General features: G+C 38.3%; 3 protein-coding genes across 6 annotated transcripts in view; 2 read left to right on the top strand and 1 right to left on the bottom strand.

Moving 5' to 3' along the window:
* Window positions 1-14787, top strand: part of FBXL13 (F-box and leucine rich repeat protein 13) — a 330038-nt gene extending 315251 nt beyond the window's left edge. For both annotated transcript variants that reach the window (XM_071215017.1, XM_058297971.2), the window contains 3 exons: window positions 980-1114; window positions 8165-8328; window positions 14598-14787. In XM_071215017.1, coding sequence (XP_071071118.1) covers window positions 980-1114; window positions 8165-8328; window positions 14598-14787 — 489 coding nt within the window. The remainder of the gene's footprint in view (window positions 1-979; window positions 1115-8164; window positions 8329-14597) is intronic.
* CCDC146 (coiled-coil domain containing 146) overlaps window positions 1-21425 on the top strand; it is a 314795-nt gene that overhangs the window by 68630 nt on the left and 224740 nt on the right. The window lies entirely within an intron of this gene.
* Window positions 6278-21425, bottom strand: part of FAM185A (family with sequence similarity 185 member A) — a 59900-nt gene continuing 44752 nt past the window's right edge. For 2 of the 3 annotated variants that reach the window (XM_004473402.4, XM_004473403.4), the window contains exon 8: window positions 6278-16377. In XM_004473402.4, coding sequence (XP_004473459.2) covers window positions 16265-16377 — 113 coding nt within the window. In that variant the 3' untranslated portion in view covers window positions 6278-16264. The remainder of the gene's footprint in view (window positions 16378-21425) is intronic. The other variant, XM_071215023.1, reaches the window with a different exon arrangement.

Below are 21425 nucleotides of genomic sequence, written 5' to 3'. Positions count from 1 at the left end.
TGAATAACATTTATTGAAGTTAATTCAGTATTCTACTATGAATTTGAGTTACTTCACAATGAGGCAGCACCTGTAGATAGTTGCAATTCTTACAAATTTTGGAAAGGGCATTTTCTTAGCAGCATTAGTGTTATCTTGAATTGGTTGTGGCTTCTACTGTCTATTCTTTAATGTAGTCATATATTTTTACCATTACTGTTAGGTTTACTTTTGTGGATCATTTTGTACTTGTGTAAGTGGTGGACTGTAACATTTTGACTGTATTTACTCATGGATTCTCATCACTGTTTCTTTAAGACTGAAAAGTAGGAATAAATAGGAATGATAACTAGTGATATAGAGGGAAGAATATAGAGGGAAGAATTTTCCAATGATTTCCAGGTCTTTTCTAGCCCTGAATATTTGAGATGAACATTTTAGCATTTCAGAACAATTCTAGAAAGTAGATTCCCCCCTACCCCCACCCCATATTTGAAAAGGAGACAGGCTCTGAACGCTTCAGTAACTTGTTAAAATTTCAGAGGGTGGAAATGAAATTTATATTCTGTCTGACTTCAAAGTCTGTGAACTTTCCACTATATTACACTGGCAACCTGGAGTGTTTTTCACTGAATTCTCATCTCCCTATTTTTTTCCTCCACTCATTTAGTTAAATATAACCCTAACAATTACTGACTATATGAATCAAATTTCATTAGAACTAATTTCAGGAAAACCAAATTCTGTCAAGCAGGAATTTAAAAATCACCAAACTGTTAAGCTGGTATGTGAATATCTTTGGTTATAAAGAGATTTTTTAATGTAATATCTTAGTATCTTTTTTGTTTTTTGGTATCAAAATATAGCACATCTATATTTCAGAGACTGAAATGTATATTAAGTGAACTGTTATGGGTAAGATGATTCTAGATGTATACAACATATAAACAAAGACTAAAGAAAAAAAAAGAAACTAACCTTTGACTTGAATTTCTTGCAGGCATTTTGCAAAGGCTCCTTGAGCTTGGAGCACTTGGATATCTCTTATTGCTTGCAGCTGTCAGATGAGATTATTAAAGCACTGGCCGTTTACTGTATTAGCCTCACATCTCTCAGCATTGCTGGCTGTCCACAGGTACATACAGGATTCAGAACTCAAGTATGTCAAGTAAAGTACTTCCAAAGAACCCAGGCAGAGAAGCAGTTAGGGCTGGATTCATTCTAGAACTCAGTTTCTTTGCCATGTCTGAGGCATTCATCTGATTTTTTTCTTTCCCCAAATTAGAAATAGTTTTATCATTTCTTTTATATCTAAGTAGAATTACTTAGTATTCTTAGTAGAATCACTTAGAATTTTAATCAGTTTAAAAAAACTCATACAAATATAGAATAAACATGTAGCAAAGATTTATTTAATTCATTAATGAGAGAAGCAGCAAAATGGTAAAGCTAGAACACACAGCATTTAAATGAACTATTGATAGACACTGAGGAAAGAAAATTTGGAATATGATTGTTAGGTCAGTTAACTGGTTAACCAATCATGGTTAATGTCCTACAAGACACAAAACTATAACCCTGGGGTTATATTCTCTACCAGATATTTGCATCTCTCCTGGATAAAAATACCAAAGGTTAACATGTAACTTCAGTGAGTCTGGGCTCTAATCTATTGATTAGATACAAAACAAATAAGTATCTACAAATATGTAAATAGTACATCAAACAAAGGTATAATTCTCTATAGAATTCCTTGGGTGGGCCTGTTAAACAATGTTCCAGTATGACATTAAAAGTACACACAATCATCCTTTTGTCTTATTTTCAAGTTTTTGATATTTTTTTCTTGACATCTGTTTAAAAATATATATATGTTCATTGAAAAAAATATTAGACTAGATAGAAAAGCACAAAGGAGAAAGTAAAAATTCAATTTCATTCCATAAACCAAAAAAACTGTTAGCATTTTTTCTTATTCTTCTAGAATTTTTCCTATGTACAAAGAGGTTAGAAATAGTTGCAGAAAGCTTTTGTTTTTTCTTGTTTTTATAAGAATATAGTTATACTTTTCAAAATACATTGCAACCTGCTCAACCCCCCCCCCCCCCCCCCATTAATGTACTATGGACATATCCATGTTGAGAAATAGAGATGTCAGGTTCTAGATTAATATGGCATGTTGAATATACACATGCAAGTTTGTACCCTCTTGAAACCCTTCCAAAATTATAGCAGAGGGGTGAGGGCCCACATGGATAGGGATAACAGGAGAGGAGATAAGAGCAACAAAATTTTGGAAGTTTAAAAAAAGAATGGACTAATTTAGCATACCAAAGACAGTTGAACCCTAAGCCAATGCTAGAGAAATCTGAAAAACACTGATTTACACCAAAGAATCTTCAAAAATCTCAGGAACTTGGTAACACCACATACCAAAGGAACTACGTAAAAAAGGAGGACTGGATTAAATATCTTTGCGAAGGGATAGATCCCTAGATCCCCTCCCCTATTCCATACACTTGGCAATAGCCTTTCCCCACCCCCAAAAGAAGCCTGAAGATTTATTTCCTGAAGTGGGGTTTTGCAACCTTGGCACTATTAATATTTTGAATCAGATAATGCTTTGTTTTGGGGGGCTACCTTGTGCATTGTAGGATACCTAGCAGCAGCCTCTGGATATCAGTTGCAGTATGGCACCCCCAGTTGTGACATCCAAATACTGCCTAATGTCCCCCTAGAGCACAAAATCATTCCGAGGCAAAAACCACTGCTCTAGAGATAGTAAACAGGGGGTTGCTGGGCTGGGAGACAACAGGTATAAATGAGGGCTTGGGTACGAATCTGAAAACTGGGATTAAGTGGCTGAATGTGGAGACATTCAGGTACCTTTTCCCACCCACCACCCAGAACTTGACAACCGGTTATTTCCTACCAGGCAGGAGACTGGGGTTTTTTAATGTGTGGCTCTATTGAATCAGGAAGAATGTAGGAGAACAAGAAAACGAAAGGCTTCAGCGAGAACAGGAAAAGAGGCAGAAGTGTTTTTTGTTTGTTTCTTTTTATAGTAGAAATTAAGGGAATTCCTTCTGCAAACTGTGCGTCTGCAAGGTAAAAAGGATGTTACACAAATAAGGTATTATGAAATGCATTACCCTGCATCAAAAGTCTTGGATGAGAAAAAGATAGGGGAGTAATTTATCTCCAAACCTGAATTTAAGAGTAGAAGGGTTTAGCTTTAACATCTGAACTGTTCTAGTCAGATGTGGGTTCAGACTGACTATCCTGATTCAGATGATGTAGTTGTCATAATTTGGGCCAATCTGAATACACTCATCTCATCTCACTCAGAATTCATTAGGCTATGGTTCCCATACATCCACTTACATTCCTTTTTATCTGCCATAAAACACATTTCTCTTTGACTCATCATTCTAGGCTAGATTTCTCAAAAGTTCATGGGTCAATTTTGACCTACCCATCTCCTGGAAGGTCAGCAATTCCCTGCAAACACCTCAAGTCCAAGGTCAGTGATGAGTGCTGCCATCTTGTCCTGCCTAACACTAAAATGCCAAGGAAAGGAAATGTGGCTCCAAATCAAGAAAATGTTAGTTGCAATGGTCCTATACTAATTCTAAGCCCTCAGCAGTGCACAAGGGTCTGTTACTTAACACTGTCATCTTTGATCCTAATGACACCAATATGAAGTAGGTATTGGTAAAAATGCGAAAGAAGAAATGGGGGCAGTTGTAGGAGAGGGAAGGAAGAGAAAGTAAAATGACTCCCTGAACAACAACAAAATGTTTCTGCAGTGTGCCACTGAGTAAGCTAAAACAGGCCACAGCTTTGGAATTCCATTTCTATCTTTTGGGAGGTGTAGGTGAGATATAGCTGAGAAGGTGACTTAGCCAGGTCACTAAGTCCTGCTGTTCTCCACTAAGGCTGTCCTGGGCTTAGCTAAAGCTACACAAACTTGTAGGGAAGGTTATTAGGGAAGCCCTCAGTGCACAACAGAAATTTCTCTCTTACATAAACTAAACGATTATGATAAAATATTTTACCTAAAAAGTTTGTTAAAAGTTTGTCCCCAGAAATCTGATAACCCCGGGAAGTGAGAGTTAACAATATTTTTGTTTGCTTTGCTTTTAATTAGTCTAATTTTGTAGATGGGGGAACTAGGATTGGAATGGTATAACACATGACTTAATCATTAATGAAATAATGTAACTCCAATTCCAGTTCCAGGACTTTTTCCAATAGACTTGTAGCATAAAGGGAGAAGAGGAGGATATTTGCTGATTCTGGAATTCCTCATGACATTCCTACCTTTTAAAACATTTTTTGTTGTTGTTCTTAGTGCAGCTGGCCAACTTGTTTGGAAATTCTTAGTTTAAAGGTTTCAAAATTATCAGAAAGAAAATCAAGATATGATCAATGGTTCAAATTTTCCACATTACAAAGGGTGAGCATGTGACATTGGCTAAGGTATTAGTTACCTATGACTATGTAACCAATCATCCCAAAACTCAGTGGCTTGAAGCAACTACTATTTTATTTGCTCATAATTCTGTGGGTCAGAAATTTGGGCTGGTCTCAGTAGGGTCTTCTGTTCTGGTAATGCTCGTGCCAGGGTTGTTCATGTGGCAGCAGCCATCTATTGGCTCCACTGGGAGCTGGTTTAGGTCTAGGAGGTTTAGGCTGGGATGACTTCTCCCAGTGGATGTGGTCTTATCCTCCAGCAGGCTAGCAAAGCTTCTTCATGGGGTAGCAGCACATTCTAAGAACACAAGAATGGAAGCTACAAGCCCTCTTAAGGCTTGGCTCAGAAGAAGAAAATGACTTCTGCTCCATTCTTCTAGTCAAATCCAGTCACAAGACTAGCCTAGATTCAAAGGGTAGGGAAAAGGACTCCACTTCTTGCTGGGAGTAGCTGCATAGCATGTGTAGCCATTTTAAATCTACCATAGCTTTACTCACAAATAAATAAAAATAAAACAGAACTTTTAGGAAACAGCCAAATAGAGCATAAATATTCAAGAAGATGATTTTCCAGAGTCAGTCCCTCTCTTGCAAATACATCCAAAATATTTCTTATTATAGTTAAAAGCCCTCCCAAGGTCCAATGACTAATCAAAGAGCTAGAGCAAAAAGTTAGGCACTGCAATGGTATGATTTAGGCATTTCCTGCTATCTTAGTTTCTTCCTTTATGATATGCACTCATTCATTTAGCACATGTTCCCTGAGCATCACCTCTGTGCTAGGCACTGGCTAGACACTGGAAATTTAAAGATATATAAAACATAGGCCTTCGAAGAGTTGGTATATACTCTACAGATAGAACAAAAGCTAAGAAATTTCCTGCTTCCCCCACTCTCCAGGCATAGAAGGGCACTCATTTAATCACTTGTGTCCACTAGAAGGGGGCAACACAAGCTGAGGTTACCTACTTAAACTTTCATCCCACTCCTACACTTGCCATTGGGACCATTAAGATCATCATAGCCCCAACCCCCTGAGAGAAGGGTCCTGCCTGTTGGAAAAACAGGTTCAGATGAAAGTCACTGGTAGTCTTATAGAGAAAAATAGGAGCAGCAACATCTAATTTCCAACCTAATGCAACGAGTACAGCATCAAAAGAACAAACAAACAAAAAACCCCACAAAATGTAAGCACTGGATATCAGTCATCCATTTTGGCCTGATCTTCAAGGCAAGTCATTAATTACTGTATTAGATATCCATTATTTAATATCTGATGAAACTCATTATTATTGATCCAAAAGTTCATTTTGGGGGCTATTCAGACCCTTTTCTTGCTAATCATCTTTGAGGCATTTTTCTTGTTCTCAAGATCATGACTACAGATGCTAGTGAAATTACTTGACTTCCCAGATGATCAAAACAGGCAAACAAACAAAGCAAAGCAAAAATCCAAGAGTACAATTCGGCAAAGTCAGAAGACAAAGGTCAAGCTCTCTTTCATATGAAGAGCTCCTACTTAAAAAAAAGAAATGCAGATCCCATTTAAATGGCAAAGGAGATGAATTATCACTAACAGTAGCTACTATCTATCGAGTGCTTACTATACACTAAGTCAATGGTCATATATATTATCTCATTTAATCCTGATGGCACTCTTGAATGGCCATTTACCAATTGGTAACCTGAGGTACAGAGAAGTTAAGCAACTTGCCCGTGATGGTACAACTAGATGATGGCAGAGCTGGCATTGAAACAAGACAAAAAACTACTAGTAAACAACATGGAAAATGATTCAACATAATAAAGAAATGCAAATGGAAACATTGCATGATGTTATCCTTTATTACCTATGAATTATATAAATTTTAATGTAATAGTAGCATGGGTTTGAAACTGGTTTTTAATGTTACAGTACACTGTATAGGCATTATACATTGGTACAATCCTTTTGTGTGCATTGAAAGTATACAAACGCACAAAACCAGTCATAATACATTAAATACACTTTCTGCAATCTACCTTAAGGGAAACAATTCAACAATTGGAGAAGGCTATATGCATGAACACAGTCATCACAATGTTATTTAAGTTGTAAAAAGTTAGAAACAACTGAAGTGAAGAGAAATAGGGGAATGGCAAATTATATGTCTATAAAAGATTGAAAGTGTGAAGACTGTGAAGTAAGGGGAATGCATTGTGGAAAAGGCAATATGCAAAATTAAATGAGGTACTATATTTGCAGTTCTGTTAAAGGGAGCAAACTAGTAGGAACACTCCACAATATTAACAATAATTATGTTAGGTGATTAATTTATAAGTAATTGTTTTCACTCTGCTCTTTTTGGTAAAATTTTTTGTAATGTGGCTATATTATTTAAAAATATAAAATAATTAAATAAATCAAAACATTTTCTCAGGGAATCAAAGGTAGTTGTGTTGGGAAAAACAATCTTTGCCCACTATGGCTGAGATCAGAGCCCTGTATCCAGGAGTTGAGAATTCAGTCATGACCATGCCTAGTTCCCAGGCCTTAATCCATAAATCCTAACAACATCACCTCATTATTGAACATGTTGAACTTCTGATCTACAGGAAATGTCAGGCTACTTTAGTTCTCCCATAACAAATAAAATCTAGCATTCTGAGCTCTATCTGCTCTGGACTTTTCCATCACCTCACTGTTCTTCCTTTGCGCTACAATTCTGAGGGCCTCTTTTCTTTTAGTGACATCAGATCCTTGAGACCCACAAAGTATGTCAGCAATGTCTGAAGGTATTTTTGTGAGAATTAGTTGCAATGTTTGGGCGTTAGAACTTGGTCCTGAGCATGTTCTAGGAATGGTGCAAGTTTAGACACTGACATCTATTTTTCCAAACATCAAAAAGTGTACATTCCAAATGGAAGCTTTTTTCTGCATAACTCTTTCAATTTTATGTTAAAAACAAGAGCCAAGCCTTGAGGCAATATGCTTTTAGAATGTTTAAGCATTTAAAATAAGAAATTAAATACAGTTGGGGAAAAAAATCTTTCGGAGAGAGAGCTCTAGAGATTCTGTTAAGAGTCAATTTAGCTGTAAATTCAAAAGCTAGACCCTGAGTTAGTCAAATAGTCTGAGAAGCAGAGCTGAATTGCCTGTGAGGAACATCTGGGCAAATTCCCAAGGCCCATCATATGAAATTCAGCAGAATTTCTCAGAGCAAGGCCCACGCAGACTGAGGTCACCCATGTCTCTACCCTTCCTTCCTTTTCAGAAAAGCCCAGGTCATTTCACCTTTCTTACACACAAACCATCAGAGACGTCCAGTCCCCTTCTCAGGATAATCTGACACTGACTACAGGATAACTTCAGGGGAAACATATTTTGTAGAAATAATGTTATTAAACCTAGTTTCTAAATTTATGCCTTAGAATGGATTTTAAGTTCAAAGCCAAATCCCATTTTTGTCACATTTCATAAGTTTTTATGAAGTTTCCCAAGTATAACAAAAGACTCCAAAATGAAGTAAGCTCACAAATTCTATTGGCATCACTTGAGACATAAGTTTTACTGTTTGACTTCATTTGGAAACAATGTTAAATCATTAGCTTGAGTTCAAGGCCCATCATATGACAGCTGAATGAAAGAATCTGCATGGGTTCTGATTCTATTCTTCCCTGGAATGAAGTTCATCTGAATAACCAATACTTACTCTGGCTGTGCGTTCAGATTACTGACTCGGCAATGGAGACGTTATCGGCAAAATGCCATTATCTGCATATTTTGGATATCTCTGGTTGTATCCTTCTTACTGACCAAATCCTTATGAACCTTGAGAGAGGCTGCAAACAACTCCGGATCCTTAAGATGAGATACTGCAGAAATATTTCTATGTAAGTATGTACCTGAATATGAAATGCTTTGAGAACCACTTATTGAGAAAAATAAGTATGTGACTATGGCATTGTAATGCTTAGTGGTTTTCAGAGTTAGGAAGTTTCATTTTATTTTTTACCCAGTTGAAGGTATCATTTTGAGTTGAACCAAGGGAAGTTCTCTCCCAAAATGCTCTTTGTAACTCAATATTCCTTTCCCAGTAACTCTTGTACAGCAGGCGTCCTCCATTCCTTGACCTCTCATTCTCTCTAGCTCTTCTTCTATTCTATGCTCTCAAAGTACTTCCAATGAGTTAATCTCCCCTTAGAGTTAAGAAAACAATGTGATTAAAGCAACTCACCATTAAGGGTAAATTGCTAACAATTCCACCAGCTCTATCTCTCCTAAAGCTATTTGCTTGATAATTGTTATTAATTTAGTTAAGGATTTCCTAAAATCCCTGGAACTCAGAGAAAGGTATTCTGGCTTGACTGCTGCAGGGCAAATGCCTATCCCCCCAATTTGCCAAATTTTCCCAATGAAATAACAGTTGGGTAAATGGACAGTCTATGAAGGGAGACAGTCTCTGGTGTCCACCCTGTAAGCAATTATATGCACTACTGTTAAGCAGTTTTTTCCTGCTGGTTGAGAGTAAAAATGTACTAATATTTTAACCGACCTGAATAAACATTCCAGCTTAAACAAGCTGGAAATTCTGGACCAATCTCTGAAGATCAGGCCCTTCTCTGCAGGCTGGCGATATTAATACTAAGAATTAAGATTATCAAAGTATGAAGTGCACGATGTGGTCCAAACATGAAGAATTCAAAGAGTAACTTTTAAAATTAAGCAGCCCTGCATGACCTGAATTATGAGCTCTGAGCACTTGAGGCCTGAGGAAGAAAATGGTTTCTGACCCAAGGCAACATGTGTTAAAATGAAAATGAAACAAAACAAAAGTTATTAGTAAAACAGGCACTCCTACTGGGTCCTGGAGAGAGGGTAGCCAGCTACCTGGAGCTGGATGAGAAAGAAGGGGGCAGGCCCTTGAGAATTTTTGAAGAGGGATGGAGACTTGACTCTTCTGACAGGTCTAGAGAAGACTCTAATATGTATACTATTAACATCATTTAAAGAGGACATCATGAAACAAGGCCTGAGGAGTCTCATGACCTGCCAACCTTGTTCTATCATTAAATAGCAAGCTTTGGGCAAGATGACAGTGAATGGTAATGTGTTACTCAAAGGAGTTTAGCTTCTAATGTGTTGATTATATCTTGCCAGTCATTATTTTTGGGAGGTCAATATTATTTTAGAGAGAATGAAGGAAGACTTTCTGGCAAGGGCTTTTCTGAACCTATTCATGGTATATAGGATGTTTAAGTGTGATTTATACTGTGTTTGGCCAAGAAGAGCTGACATCCAGTAATATTCAAGTCCTGCCCATGATTATTCACCCCTCTGACAAGGTCCCTAGGTTAAATATATGCAAAAACAACAAACAAGGCAAAGTAAAACTTTACTACTTGTTGGGTTTTGTCCCTAGTCCGCAATGTAAAATTCTAACTAGGTCTATGGAAAATTCCTTTATCAACCCAGTGCAGTCCAAAGGCCTATTTTGTCTTCTCCCCCTAACAAGGTTGGCTGTCCCTTTCAGCAAGAAGCAGACAGAGATTTTGCCCTGATGCCTAGAGGTAAGCTGGCTTAAGCTGCCATCTCAGTGTCTAACAGAGCCAGACCACCACCTTTTAGTGCCTCCTGAAAGCTCCATACCTGCTCAGCCTCCCTTTTATGCTCCAGGAAAAAGACCAGAATCCTCCCATTCCATCTCTGTCTAGCAATGGAGAAGGGCAGTACCCACTAGACAGTGACTTGAAAATTCCGAGTGTTTGGACTAGTAAGACTCTAGGACATCTATTTGAACTACTAATACCTAGGAGATAGTGCGGCATGTCAAGGGGGGCCCCAGGATACCTGGGCTTTAAAACTTTGAAAAGAGAAGTGGTTAAGTCCTGGCCCCTTGCAACTGTCTGGAGACAGTTCTGGGGGCTAAAGAGCTCCTTCCTTTTCCATTCAGATCCTTGGGTGGAATTGGAAAAGCTGTTTTATGTATGTGAACCCTTCAAGACTGAAGTTCTTGATGACCCTTAATCCCTGAACTATGTTCATGGTAGTTAAAGCACAATTACTAAGGTTTGCTTCTCATTCTTAGGTTTGCTCTTATCAGGCCAACATGGCTTCCTTAACTGCAAAGGCTTTGCTTCGCCTGGGTGAAAGGGACATTTGGAAGTGGGGATAAAAGAAATTTTTTGTTTGGAAGAGGTTTAATGGCTTTCAATCACAATGCAATGGATTCTCACATATTTAATTCCATTTTGAACATGAAATCACTGTATAATGCAGCCTTAAAATCCAATTACTGCCTTCAGAAGAAACTGACCTAGAACCATGCTTTATGTGCAAACTCCCCATATGAGTGGAATCTGAAAATAATGCATCAGCTCTGCAAATTACAGAGGTCTGCTCAGCCCACCTTTTTGAATCAGGGTAAACAGTAAACTTTTGGCTAATGAACAAACTGGCCATAGCTTTTTAGCAAGAAAACTTCTAGCATGAGATATAGCTATCATCCAGATCCTGAAGACTGAGCCTGAAGGGATCCCAAGAAGCCACTTCAGAAGCTCCATGAGGAGGCACAATAAAGGCTCTTAATTCAGGAGAGATAAGTTGCAACTATGATCATAAAACTTGACCAAAAACTCAGTGGCTGTATGGCTTTCTTGTGGCACTCTGTGGGGACAGCAAGAAAGGCAATGTAGATGAAGAAAACCAGAATAGGAGAGGGGGAAACAACTTCACAATCGCTCCCACAACACATAAGGCTCGGAACCTCAGAGAGGGCAAAGGGCCATTAATTCTGCAATTAGCAAAGACTAAGGGGATCATTCTGCCATTCTGACTCTTTTGTGTCTTGAATGCAGGATTTCAACTCTAGAGATATTAATAAAGAAAGTCTTTGTGGTCTGCAGAGCCCCGAACAGCAGGCTAGAGATTCCCTGAAGGCCTTCTTTAGTACTGCTGGCAGCATAAACTCAGGCAGTCAATACTCCCAGTACCCTGAGAGATCTCAGTTGCTAGGAAATAAAACTCCTGTCAGAGTTCTTCTCTACTCCAGCTCATGGAAATGTTTAAGCCTTTGTAATGTAGAGCTGTTTACATTTAATATGATTATGAACAAATAACACTATTTGCAACTATTATTTGCCACGCATTGTATTAAACCTTACTTTGTGTGTGTGTGTGTCATCTTGCTGCGTCAGCTCTCCATCTGTGCAGCAGCATTCCCAGGCGGGCTGTGCTTTTTTCACTCAGGGCGGCTTTCCTTGCGTCCTTGCAGGGTGCACTCCTTGCGCGTGGGTCACCCCTACACGGGGCACCCCTGCGTGGCACAGCACTCCTTACGCACAGTAGCACTGCGTGTGGGCCAGGTCACCACATGGGTCAGGAGACCCTGGGGATCGAACCCTGGACCATCCATATGGTAGACAGATGCTCTATCAGTTGAGCCACGTCTGCATCCCAAAACCTTACTTTTCACATATGATACATTTTACATATATTATATGTATTTACTTATATTGCCTCACAAATACCCTATTACCATAAAAGTGGGTAAAGGAAACTGGCTTAAAGAGATTAAGTAACATGCTCCAGGTACAGGTAAGAGGCAGAGCCACGCTTTGTACCTAGGTCTTAATCATTCCTGTGATGCAATTTTGCCTTTAGATCAGTGATTCTCAATCTTTTCTAAAGCTTTAGCATTCAAAGGATGTGCTCAAAAGGGGAAACGTTCAATAAGGTGGCACAAGTTTTCTGCTGTGTCCAAATTGCTTACTAGTGTATTGAAAAAAGGCAGCTGGTTATGAGCGATCTTTGGTATTGACTACAACATGCACCCCCTCCCCCCTTCATCCACTCAAGAAGTTGTAAGGAAATGTGAGTGAAGACAAGTAATATTACAGGGATATCCTTGAATCTCCTTTAATTTATTTTAAAAAATCACAAACTTCAGTACATCATCACTATCTAATGTGACTTGTTAAAACTGATTGTGACGTGTGAAATCATTGTTCTATATACTGATCCAAAACAACCTCTCTCTCCAGGTTAAATGAATAATGATGATTAACCATTGCAGTAGACTGGTTCAATTCCCAAATCATGTCATACAATGTCTCCAAATTCCTTAGACCAAGGTAGAGAATGGGAGGTAGTCAAAAGATTCCATATGTATGCTAAGGAACTTAGAACACAGGTGATTCCTAAGTATACATTTCCTTTTCCATATTTATTAGCTTCTATGTACTGAACATACCAGGCAACAAGCTATAAAAACAAAACTAGAGCTGTTTTTTGCAGGAGCTTTCAGTTTCTGTGCTTTCAAGTTTCCAAATGCTTTTCAAAAGTACATATGTGCAAACACACAGCTAGACAGGATGCTGTGAAAATGACACAGTGAAACTTGCCAGCAATCACCATGCTGGCCTGTTCTCCTGAACAGGCCCTGAGTCTTAGGAGTGTCAGTCATGTGAGGATACTAAAGGTCCTGGTAAGGTGGTGAGGACAACTAGACCATGGTCTAAGGATTTTCTGAAGGGTAGGGAAGATGTAGAATAAGGGGCAGTCTATACTAGCATTCAACTCCTCTCTAAAAATATTCCCAGTTTTGCCTCAGCACTTCAGATCATCAGTTTCCCCCAGGGCCAAGCTTGCCTGTGCAAACACCTAGGTCCAAGACAGGCCCTAGAGCACTCTAGAGACTTCAGATTCCTTAATCTCCTGGCATTGGAGTAGGGGGTTAGGGGATGGGGACACTGGGGAGGAAGCGGGGCAAGGTCTCAGACCTGATCCTTTGTTCTCCTGCAGCCTGTAAGTATCACCTTCAATGGTCAGGAGACCCTCTGATGTTTAGTTTCATTGAAGCTAACTATGGGGGAAATGGAGAGCAGTGTTTATCACTAAGAGGTAAAGTAGGGGGAATCAGGGAGCCAAGAATAGGCAAATTAATAAATGTAGGCACCACTGGGCACTTCACCCATGGCTGGGATTCAGTATGCAGGTCATTTTTATTCCATCCTGTCACATTGCATTTACTGAGCAGTTTCCCTACTCACTTCCAAGTTTTTTTGTTTATACTGGAGAGTCAACATACCCCAACTTTCTTTCCTTGTTATTTTCTCAAACTCCCACTATTTGCTATTGTTTTTATATCATGATTACCACCTAATTTACTTTGGCTTGCAGTTGACTGTATAATCCAATATTTATATATTCCCAAACTTAGCATTAAATGTACTTATTCTCTGACCAGTTACCTAGAACTCCCAAACTCTCTTGCTCTTCTGAAAACTGTCTTCACTCACATGGCCATTTGGTTCAAACTTATCTTTAAATACATGGTAATGCTAGCCTCTATAATCCAAGATTCATTTTTTAGTCTTTTGCAATTAATAACTCAAAGTAACATATAGCAATAGTGGGGAAAGGAGTCCTTTTGTAGGTATACATCATAGTTTCTCATTTCTGATCCTACAAAAGTTGTCCTTTGTAAGAACTCATTTCTATTTTAGTAATGGCCTCATGATTCAAACCAACTCCTAGGAAAGCTTTCCTGTTCTCAAAATGGTTTTGTTTTTAGGTTAGATAGAGTTTGCTTTGATGCCTTCTTTGCTTCCTTCCTTCTAAGGAACAAAATAACATAGTATTTTAAAACTTTTTGAGGTCATGGATGCTTTTGAGAATTTAAGTCACAAACCCTGTCCTCAGAAAAATGTACCTAAGAGACAAAACTTTGTGTGAGTTTTCAGGGAGTTCAAGTATCTCCCTGAAGTTCATTCATGTATGCAATAGGGCTCTGTGGACTCTCACTTAAGAACTCCTGCTCCAGTGCATGGTCAGCCTCCACAGGTTGGCTGGCTAGAGTTCTCCCTCATCAAAGCACTTGGACTACAGGTGGAGGGCAGTGCAGATAGTGACCTCAGTGTTCCCACTCCATGGCATGTAGAGTTTTCTCACCCATTCACTGTTCATCTCCAAACTGGATGAACCAGACAGCCACTTAGGTTTTGGGGCCCTCAGTACCATAATTCTCCATATCCTTCCCCTCAGCAAGGCAAGGGAGCTGTGAGGAATGTGACTGCGATAGTGAGTTTTCTAACTCTAGTTTGAAAGTTCTCCCCTAGTGAATACTTCTGCAACTAACTAATGCTAATCACTATTATTACAGGGAGGCTGCTGTCAGAATGTCATCTGTAGTTCAGCAGCAGGAATACAATTCTGACGATCCTCCACATTGGTTTGGCTATGACTTTGAAGGCAAGCCTCTTACAGAACAAAACAATATAACAACACTTAAAGATAATGTAGAATTGACAGTCAATGAGGCAAGATACGGTAGTGAAGAGGAAACAGTATGACTTTCAGCCTAGAGCCGGAAGACTAAAAAAAATCTAGAACTTGGCAACTTTTCTTCACTTGATAGAAGTATTTTTAACTAGTTGAATCTTAGTCACAATGTAAAAAGAAGCGAATCAACTCCTGGATCTTATTCAAATTACAAATGTTCCTAAACACATTGTTAGTTCATCTATCTAAATAATCATCATTAAAAAAAGTCAAACCAACTACTACGACTATGTAAATTTTCCACCTAATTTTAATGTAATCAAACCAACAGTTTTGATGAGATCATCAAACCTAAGATTACTGGTACATAAAACAATGCTTAAAGATGTGATTTTTTTACTAGGAATTTAGGAGCTTCTCTTCAGAAAAAAAGGAAACGAAGAGATGATCATTTAGGTCAAAATAAGAGCTGGAACCAGGGCAGTGACTTTAAGGACCTGTGATGCTTTATTATAAAGGACATGAGACATATATATTGAAAGGAAACGTGGCTTTCTTGTGATAACCCTGAACTACACTAATTCCAAAGTCAGATATTGAGTCCAGGGTTATCCCAAGAAAGCCTGGCTGCTTCTTTCTCCCTAATTAGGTATATTCTAAATTATGCAAAGAATATTAAGAATCACCAGCATTTGAACAACATTTATGGTAAGTTTTGTTACTCACAGCTTAATTTTACATTGACGTCCTAAGAGGTACTAAGTAGAAAACATGTCATGAGAATATAGCAGATGGAATTCTAAGGTAACTGTACCATATGACCTACACCCTTGTATAATCTGTCTTGAGTATGGGCATAAACTGTGAATATGAGAAGATATCACTCCTGTGATTATGTCACATTGTATAACAAAAGGAAAATTATACTGGTTGGGCCTGAGCTAACCAAGTGAGCCCTTTAAAAGCAGAGTTCTCTCTATCTGGTTGGAGAAGTCATATACTCAAAGCATGAGAAGGATTCAGTGCACCACTGCTAGCTGGAAAATGGAGGGAGTTAGAAGAGATGCAGATGGGTGGCTTCCACAAACTGAGAGCAAATATCAGCCAATAGCCTGGGTGGCTTCGACAAGCTAAGAGCAAATACCAGCCGACTGAGAAATGGAGATCTCAATCATATGTCATAATAAACCGGATTCTGCCAACAACCTGAATGAGCTTAGAAGCTCCATGTAAGAACTCAGCCTGTCCAACACCTGGAGTTTAGCCTTATGATACCCTTTACAGAGAACCAAGCTATGCTGGGCTTCTGTCGTACAGAAAAGTAAGCTGATAAATGTGTGATAAACTGCTAAATTTGTTACACAGCAAAAGAAAGCTAATTACAACAGCTAGCAAAAATTTTGAAAATGTCCCCCAAAACAAAGCAATTGACCAGTATTCATTTCCAATTTATTGTTTCCAACATTTATAAATAATAATATTTCCATTTTGTAGTCAATAGATCTGGTATTCATTATTTAAAATTTATAAATACAACTCAGGCCATCCTTAATCCTGCAGTTTCAGTGACTGAAACCAGCTCTGACTTCTGAAACTTACAGTCCCTTTTGGGGCATCAGCCTTAATCCTCTTCCCATATTTGCCTGTTTGATTCATGAGCCCTAAAACACAAAATTGCATAGTTAACTATTAATTGACAACAGCAATATTTGACTACATAGATACTAACAACATATCTCTGGAAAACATCTCAGAACACCAAAATCTTGGTAAAGATTGTTTGAGCTAGGACTCAGCACTAGCTGTAGACAATGATAGGACCTCCAAGGAATAATTTCCAGAATTTAATTCTTTTGTTTAAAACTTGGATTAAAAGCTTCTCCTCTCTTCAACCTCTCCCCCTTTCCCCCCAAAACAGGCTTTACATATTTACATTTGGTTCTGAAGGATAATTTCTGCTGTTGCCTTATTACCAGCAGATTAAACTTCAGTGCAACAGGGTTGGGGCAGGACAAAGAGGAAGGACAATTCCCTTTTACATTATAAACACTACTGACCACCCACTATGGGAACCATCATTCAAGTATTTTAGGGAGGTACGAGAAATATAAAAGGACAAGCCAATGCCCAGTAATAAAGCTTACTGGTTGGCTAGGGAAAACGACATGATAACAATCTGAACATTTATTATTATTTTTTTAGTACATTTCACAAACAAAACTTCTAACACCAGACACCACAATTCCATAACCAAATATTTCAATTTTGACAACATTCTTTAACTCTTTACGGTCTTCTCTCAACCAAAGTACAATTCAAGACATCTTGACAGGAACTCTTTACTGACAAGAAAATATTTCAGTTAGTTTTAAAGGTGCCTTCCATTGTATTCTCTTTCAAGTACCTGGACTAATAATAAAGTCAACAGTATTCTAGGGATTGATCAAGTATACAATTATAATTAGTTTTGCCCAAGAGATAATCTTGGAGAGATTCTTTCATCCTCAAATCTTTTCTTCTGAAGTGTCTAATCCGATTTACTGCATTTTTCATCTCTGACATTGTAGTTTTCATTCATTTGGTCTTTTTAATATCTTTCATACCTTTCTCAACTTTTTATACAAATGGAAAACAGTTACAATAACTTTTATTGTCCTCTGTTAATTCTAACATCTGTGTTAGTTTTGGGTTGGTTTTGATTGATTACTCTCTTCAATATGGTTCATGTTTTATTTTCTCTTTGCATATCTGTAATCTTTTATTGAATGCCAGATATTGTGAATTTTACCTTGTTGAGTGCTAGAATTTTTGTATTCCTATAACTGTTGAGCTTTGCTCAGGGATGCCATTAGGTTACTTGGAAACAGTTTGAGCCTTTAATGTCTTGATTTTATGGCTGTTAGGTGTTCTAGAGCAGTTCTCAATCTTGGGCTATTTAGCACTACTCAGTGCTCTACATAGTACCTGGGAATGATACTCAGTACTTTTCACTTCTCCAAGCCTCTCTCTTTTCTCTTCTTTTTCTGGCTGCAGAACTCCCTGTAGTGTTTCCTGCAGAGCTGGGTTCCTGTTACGAACTCTTACAGTTTCTGTTTATCTATAAAGAGTTTAAGCTCATCGTCATATTTGAAGTTTTGTCAGATACAGAATTCTTGGCTGGCAGCTTTTCTCTCTTGGTCCACCACCCTCTTGCCTCCATAGTTTCTAAAGAGAAATCTACACTAAGTCTTATTGGGCTTCCCTTGTATGTGATATTCCTTTTTTCTCTTGCTGCTTTCAGAATTTTCTCTTTATCTTTGTCATTTGGCATTCTGCATGTGTCTTGGGATAGGTCTATTTGGATTTATTCTAACTGGAGTATGCTGTGCTTCCTGGACACATATATTCTTTCAAGAGAGGGCAGACATTTTCACAGCTCTTATTTCCTCAAATACTCTTTCTGTCCCTTTTCTCTTCTCGTCTCCTTCTGGAACTGCCATAACATGTATGTTGGTGTGCTTTGTCTTATCATTCTACTCCCTGAGACCCTGCTCAATTTTTTTCCATTATTTTCTCTTTGTTCTTTCTTCCATTTCAATTCTTTCCTCTACATCACTGATTCATTCTTCCATTATTTCAAATCTGCTGTTTGTGTCTCTATTTTTAATCTCACTTATTGTGTCTTCATTCTCATACGCTCTGCTATTTCTCTATCCAAGATTTCAAATTTCCTTTGCACTCACTCAGTGTCTTCTTAATGTCTTTTATTTCTTTATCCATGTTGTCCTTAAACTCTATGATTTAATTCAGGAGATTTGTATGAACTTCATTGATTAGCTGTTTCAAATCTTGTGTCTTGTCTGGGGCTTTGATTTTTTCCTTTGCCTGAGTCATATCTTCCTTTTTCTTTGTACAGATTGTAAATTTTTGCTGATGTCTCAGCATCTGATTCTGATGCTGAGTTTACTCTGATGTTCTGTTTCTCTCTCTTGTCTAGAGATTTACTATTAAGTAGCTGTGTGCTACCAATGTTCTTTGATTCTTGGTTCAACTTGTTCTAGATATTGAGGATTGTCCCTGTTTCACTGCTCAGACGAGGGCTAAGGACCAGGGCTAAGGACCTGGCTAAGTGCTGGCCAGTTTCCAAGGGCCTTGGAGAGGATGGGAGTAAGCACTCTGCTTGTGTCTTTTTCCCCCCGCTTTTTCATGTACTTTTCTGGTTTGGTCAGCAGATTGCACTCCTGGGCATCAGGTGCTAGAGGGGAACACATTCAGTGTAACTCCTGGGACTGGCTGATGGTACAGAAGCAATGTTCTCAGGCTGGCCAGGTCTTATAAACAAACTTTCTCAGAGGCTATTCTCCACTCTTAGCCAGCCACCCTCTGCCCCTTCCCTTCCTCCCTCTGCCTCCTCAACAACCAGTCTGGGGCAGTAGGAAAGGTGTTTTGAGAAGGTAAATTATCTTCAGCTCCCTCCTGGCTTTCAGAGCAAACAATTATAAGGCTCCACCTGGCCTAGAAGTGTGCGAACCTTCCAATGGAGCAGACCAAGTTCAATGGCACAAATCTGAAATTGCTGTAGGTTGTGTCCCTCTCTCTCCCTTCTCTTGGGGAAGAGGACCTCTGCAAGCCTCTCAATCCTCAGCCACTGCAGTCCATAGCAGTGGTCTGCTATTTGCTTGGAAGGTAGGGGGATGGGTGCCTGCTGCTGCTTTTGTAGCTCTGTGCAGAATTTTTCAGCCAGCTGAGACTTCTTTCCTCTGCCCCTCTCTTCTGGGTGGTGTCTTGCCTTCCCCTGGTGTCTTGAGCCTCAGAGAAGCCTTCCAGACAGTCTCTGCCTGTCCTCTAGCTATTTTTTTCCGGGACAGAAGTTGACCCCTCTGCCTCTCTAATCCTCCATCTTCCCAGAAGTCTCTGTATAATTTTAATGACATTTCATCATAGATTTAATTCATATAATCATTATAGTTAATATACAAAACTACCCTGTCACCACAAAGGAACTCTCTTGGGATATCCCTTTATAGTCATGACCTTCCTCCCCTTTCTTAACCTCTGGCAAACACTTATCTGCCTCCATCTCTGTAATTCTGTCATTTCAAGGACATTATCTTAGTAGAATCATACTGTGTGTACCTTTCTGAGTTGGCTTTTTCACTCAGCATAACACCCTTAAATTTCACTCAAATTTCTGTGTGCATTTCATTCCTTTTTATTGCTGAGTAGTATTTCATTGAGTGGATGTAACCATTCACCAGGAAGAATATTTTAGTCATTTCCAGTTTTTTACTACTACAAATAAAGCTACGAACATTTGCATATAACTTTTGTGTGAACCTAAGTTTTATTTCTCCAGGGTAAGTTCTTAGGAATGCAACTGCTGGTCATATGATAGGTTGTTTAGTTTTTAAAGAAACTGCCAGACTAAAATCTAGAGTGGCTGTATCATTTTACATTCCCACCAGCAATTTAGGAGAGAAGGACATTTTTTCCATATTCTTATCAGCATTTGGTATTATCAGTATTTTTTTTATTTCAGCTATTCTAATAAGTGTCTAATAGGTTCCATTATGGTTTTAACTTACATTTCCCTAATGGCTAGTGATGTTGAACATCTTTTTGGGTATTTAATCTATCACTGTATATCTTTTATTTTACCGTTTCTTATGTGTTATATTACTGAACTTCTATTTGCATGTTTTCTTCACTACTGGGTAAAGTTCATTCAGAGTAAGTAAACATTGGACTTGGGTTCAATATTTCTTGAATGACCAAAAGAAATACAAAAACAAACCTCAAAAAAGAAAAAATCGACACCACAGATAGAATTCATATACTCTAAGATTGGGGCCTGTACTCTGATCTATATAGATCAGTCCTTAGTAAACTACAGCCCACAGGCCTAATCTGACCTGGGGCCCTGCTTTTGTATAGCCTGAGAGCTAAGAATGATTTTTACATTTTTAAAAGCTTGTAAAAAGAAACAAAACAAAACAAATGAAAAAACAATGAATATGTAAGGGAGACCATATGCAGCTTTCAACGTATAAATTATTTATCTTACTACTTTACAGAAAAAGTTTGCAGACTACTGCTCTAGATGATTAAAAACAAAAACAAAAAAACCTTTCTTGTTTTTCTGTAAACATCAACAAAGTTAATGTCTGATTACCCATGATACTCCTAGGATCTTCCACTTTAACAGAATAATGAAGGGGGGGAAAACCCCATAAAAAGCACAAATAATCAGAAGGTAGTTCTTACATTATCTCCCTGTCAAAGGACAGCCATCTGCCTGTTAGCATTCTTCATTCTATTACTGAATTTCCTCTGTGTGGCCCAGAGCACATCTATATGACTGACAACCAAACTAAAATTTTGATGTGCTTTTGACAAAAAATTATTTCTGAGATTCATATAAATCAAAGATTGGATTTTTCCCCATTTTAAGAGAAAATATTGTCCCTAGATCTTAGAAGTGGATCCTGTGGGCATAGTCCCATTTCAACCTCTTTTCCAACTCCTGAACCAGTTTTCCATTATAAATCACAATACTGTTACATGTATAACTCTCCAGTCTAAAAGCAAGCGAGAACTTTTTTCTGACTTGGTGGTTTATTTAGATGCCAAATGAGTTTATGGTTAAATTTTCAGTTTGACTAAAATGAAGTGAACCCAGTATTGCCAGCTTCCCTATGCTATGCAGACAATGACAGATATCAATCCTTTG

This window comes from Dasypus novemcinctus, chromosome 5 (genome assembly GCF_030445035.2).
Source record: "Dasypus novemcinctus isolate mDasNov1 chromosome 5, mDasNov1.1.hap2, whole genome shotgun sequence".
Taxonomy (NCBI): domain Eukaryota; kingdom Metazoa; phylum Chordata; class Mammalia; order Cingulata; family Dasypodidae; genus Dasypus; species Dasypus novemcinctus.
This window is presented reverse-complemented; position numbering and strand designations above follow the sequence as displayed.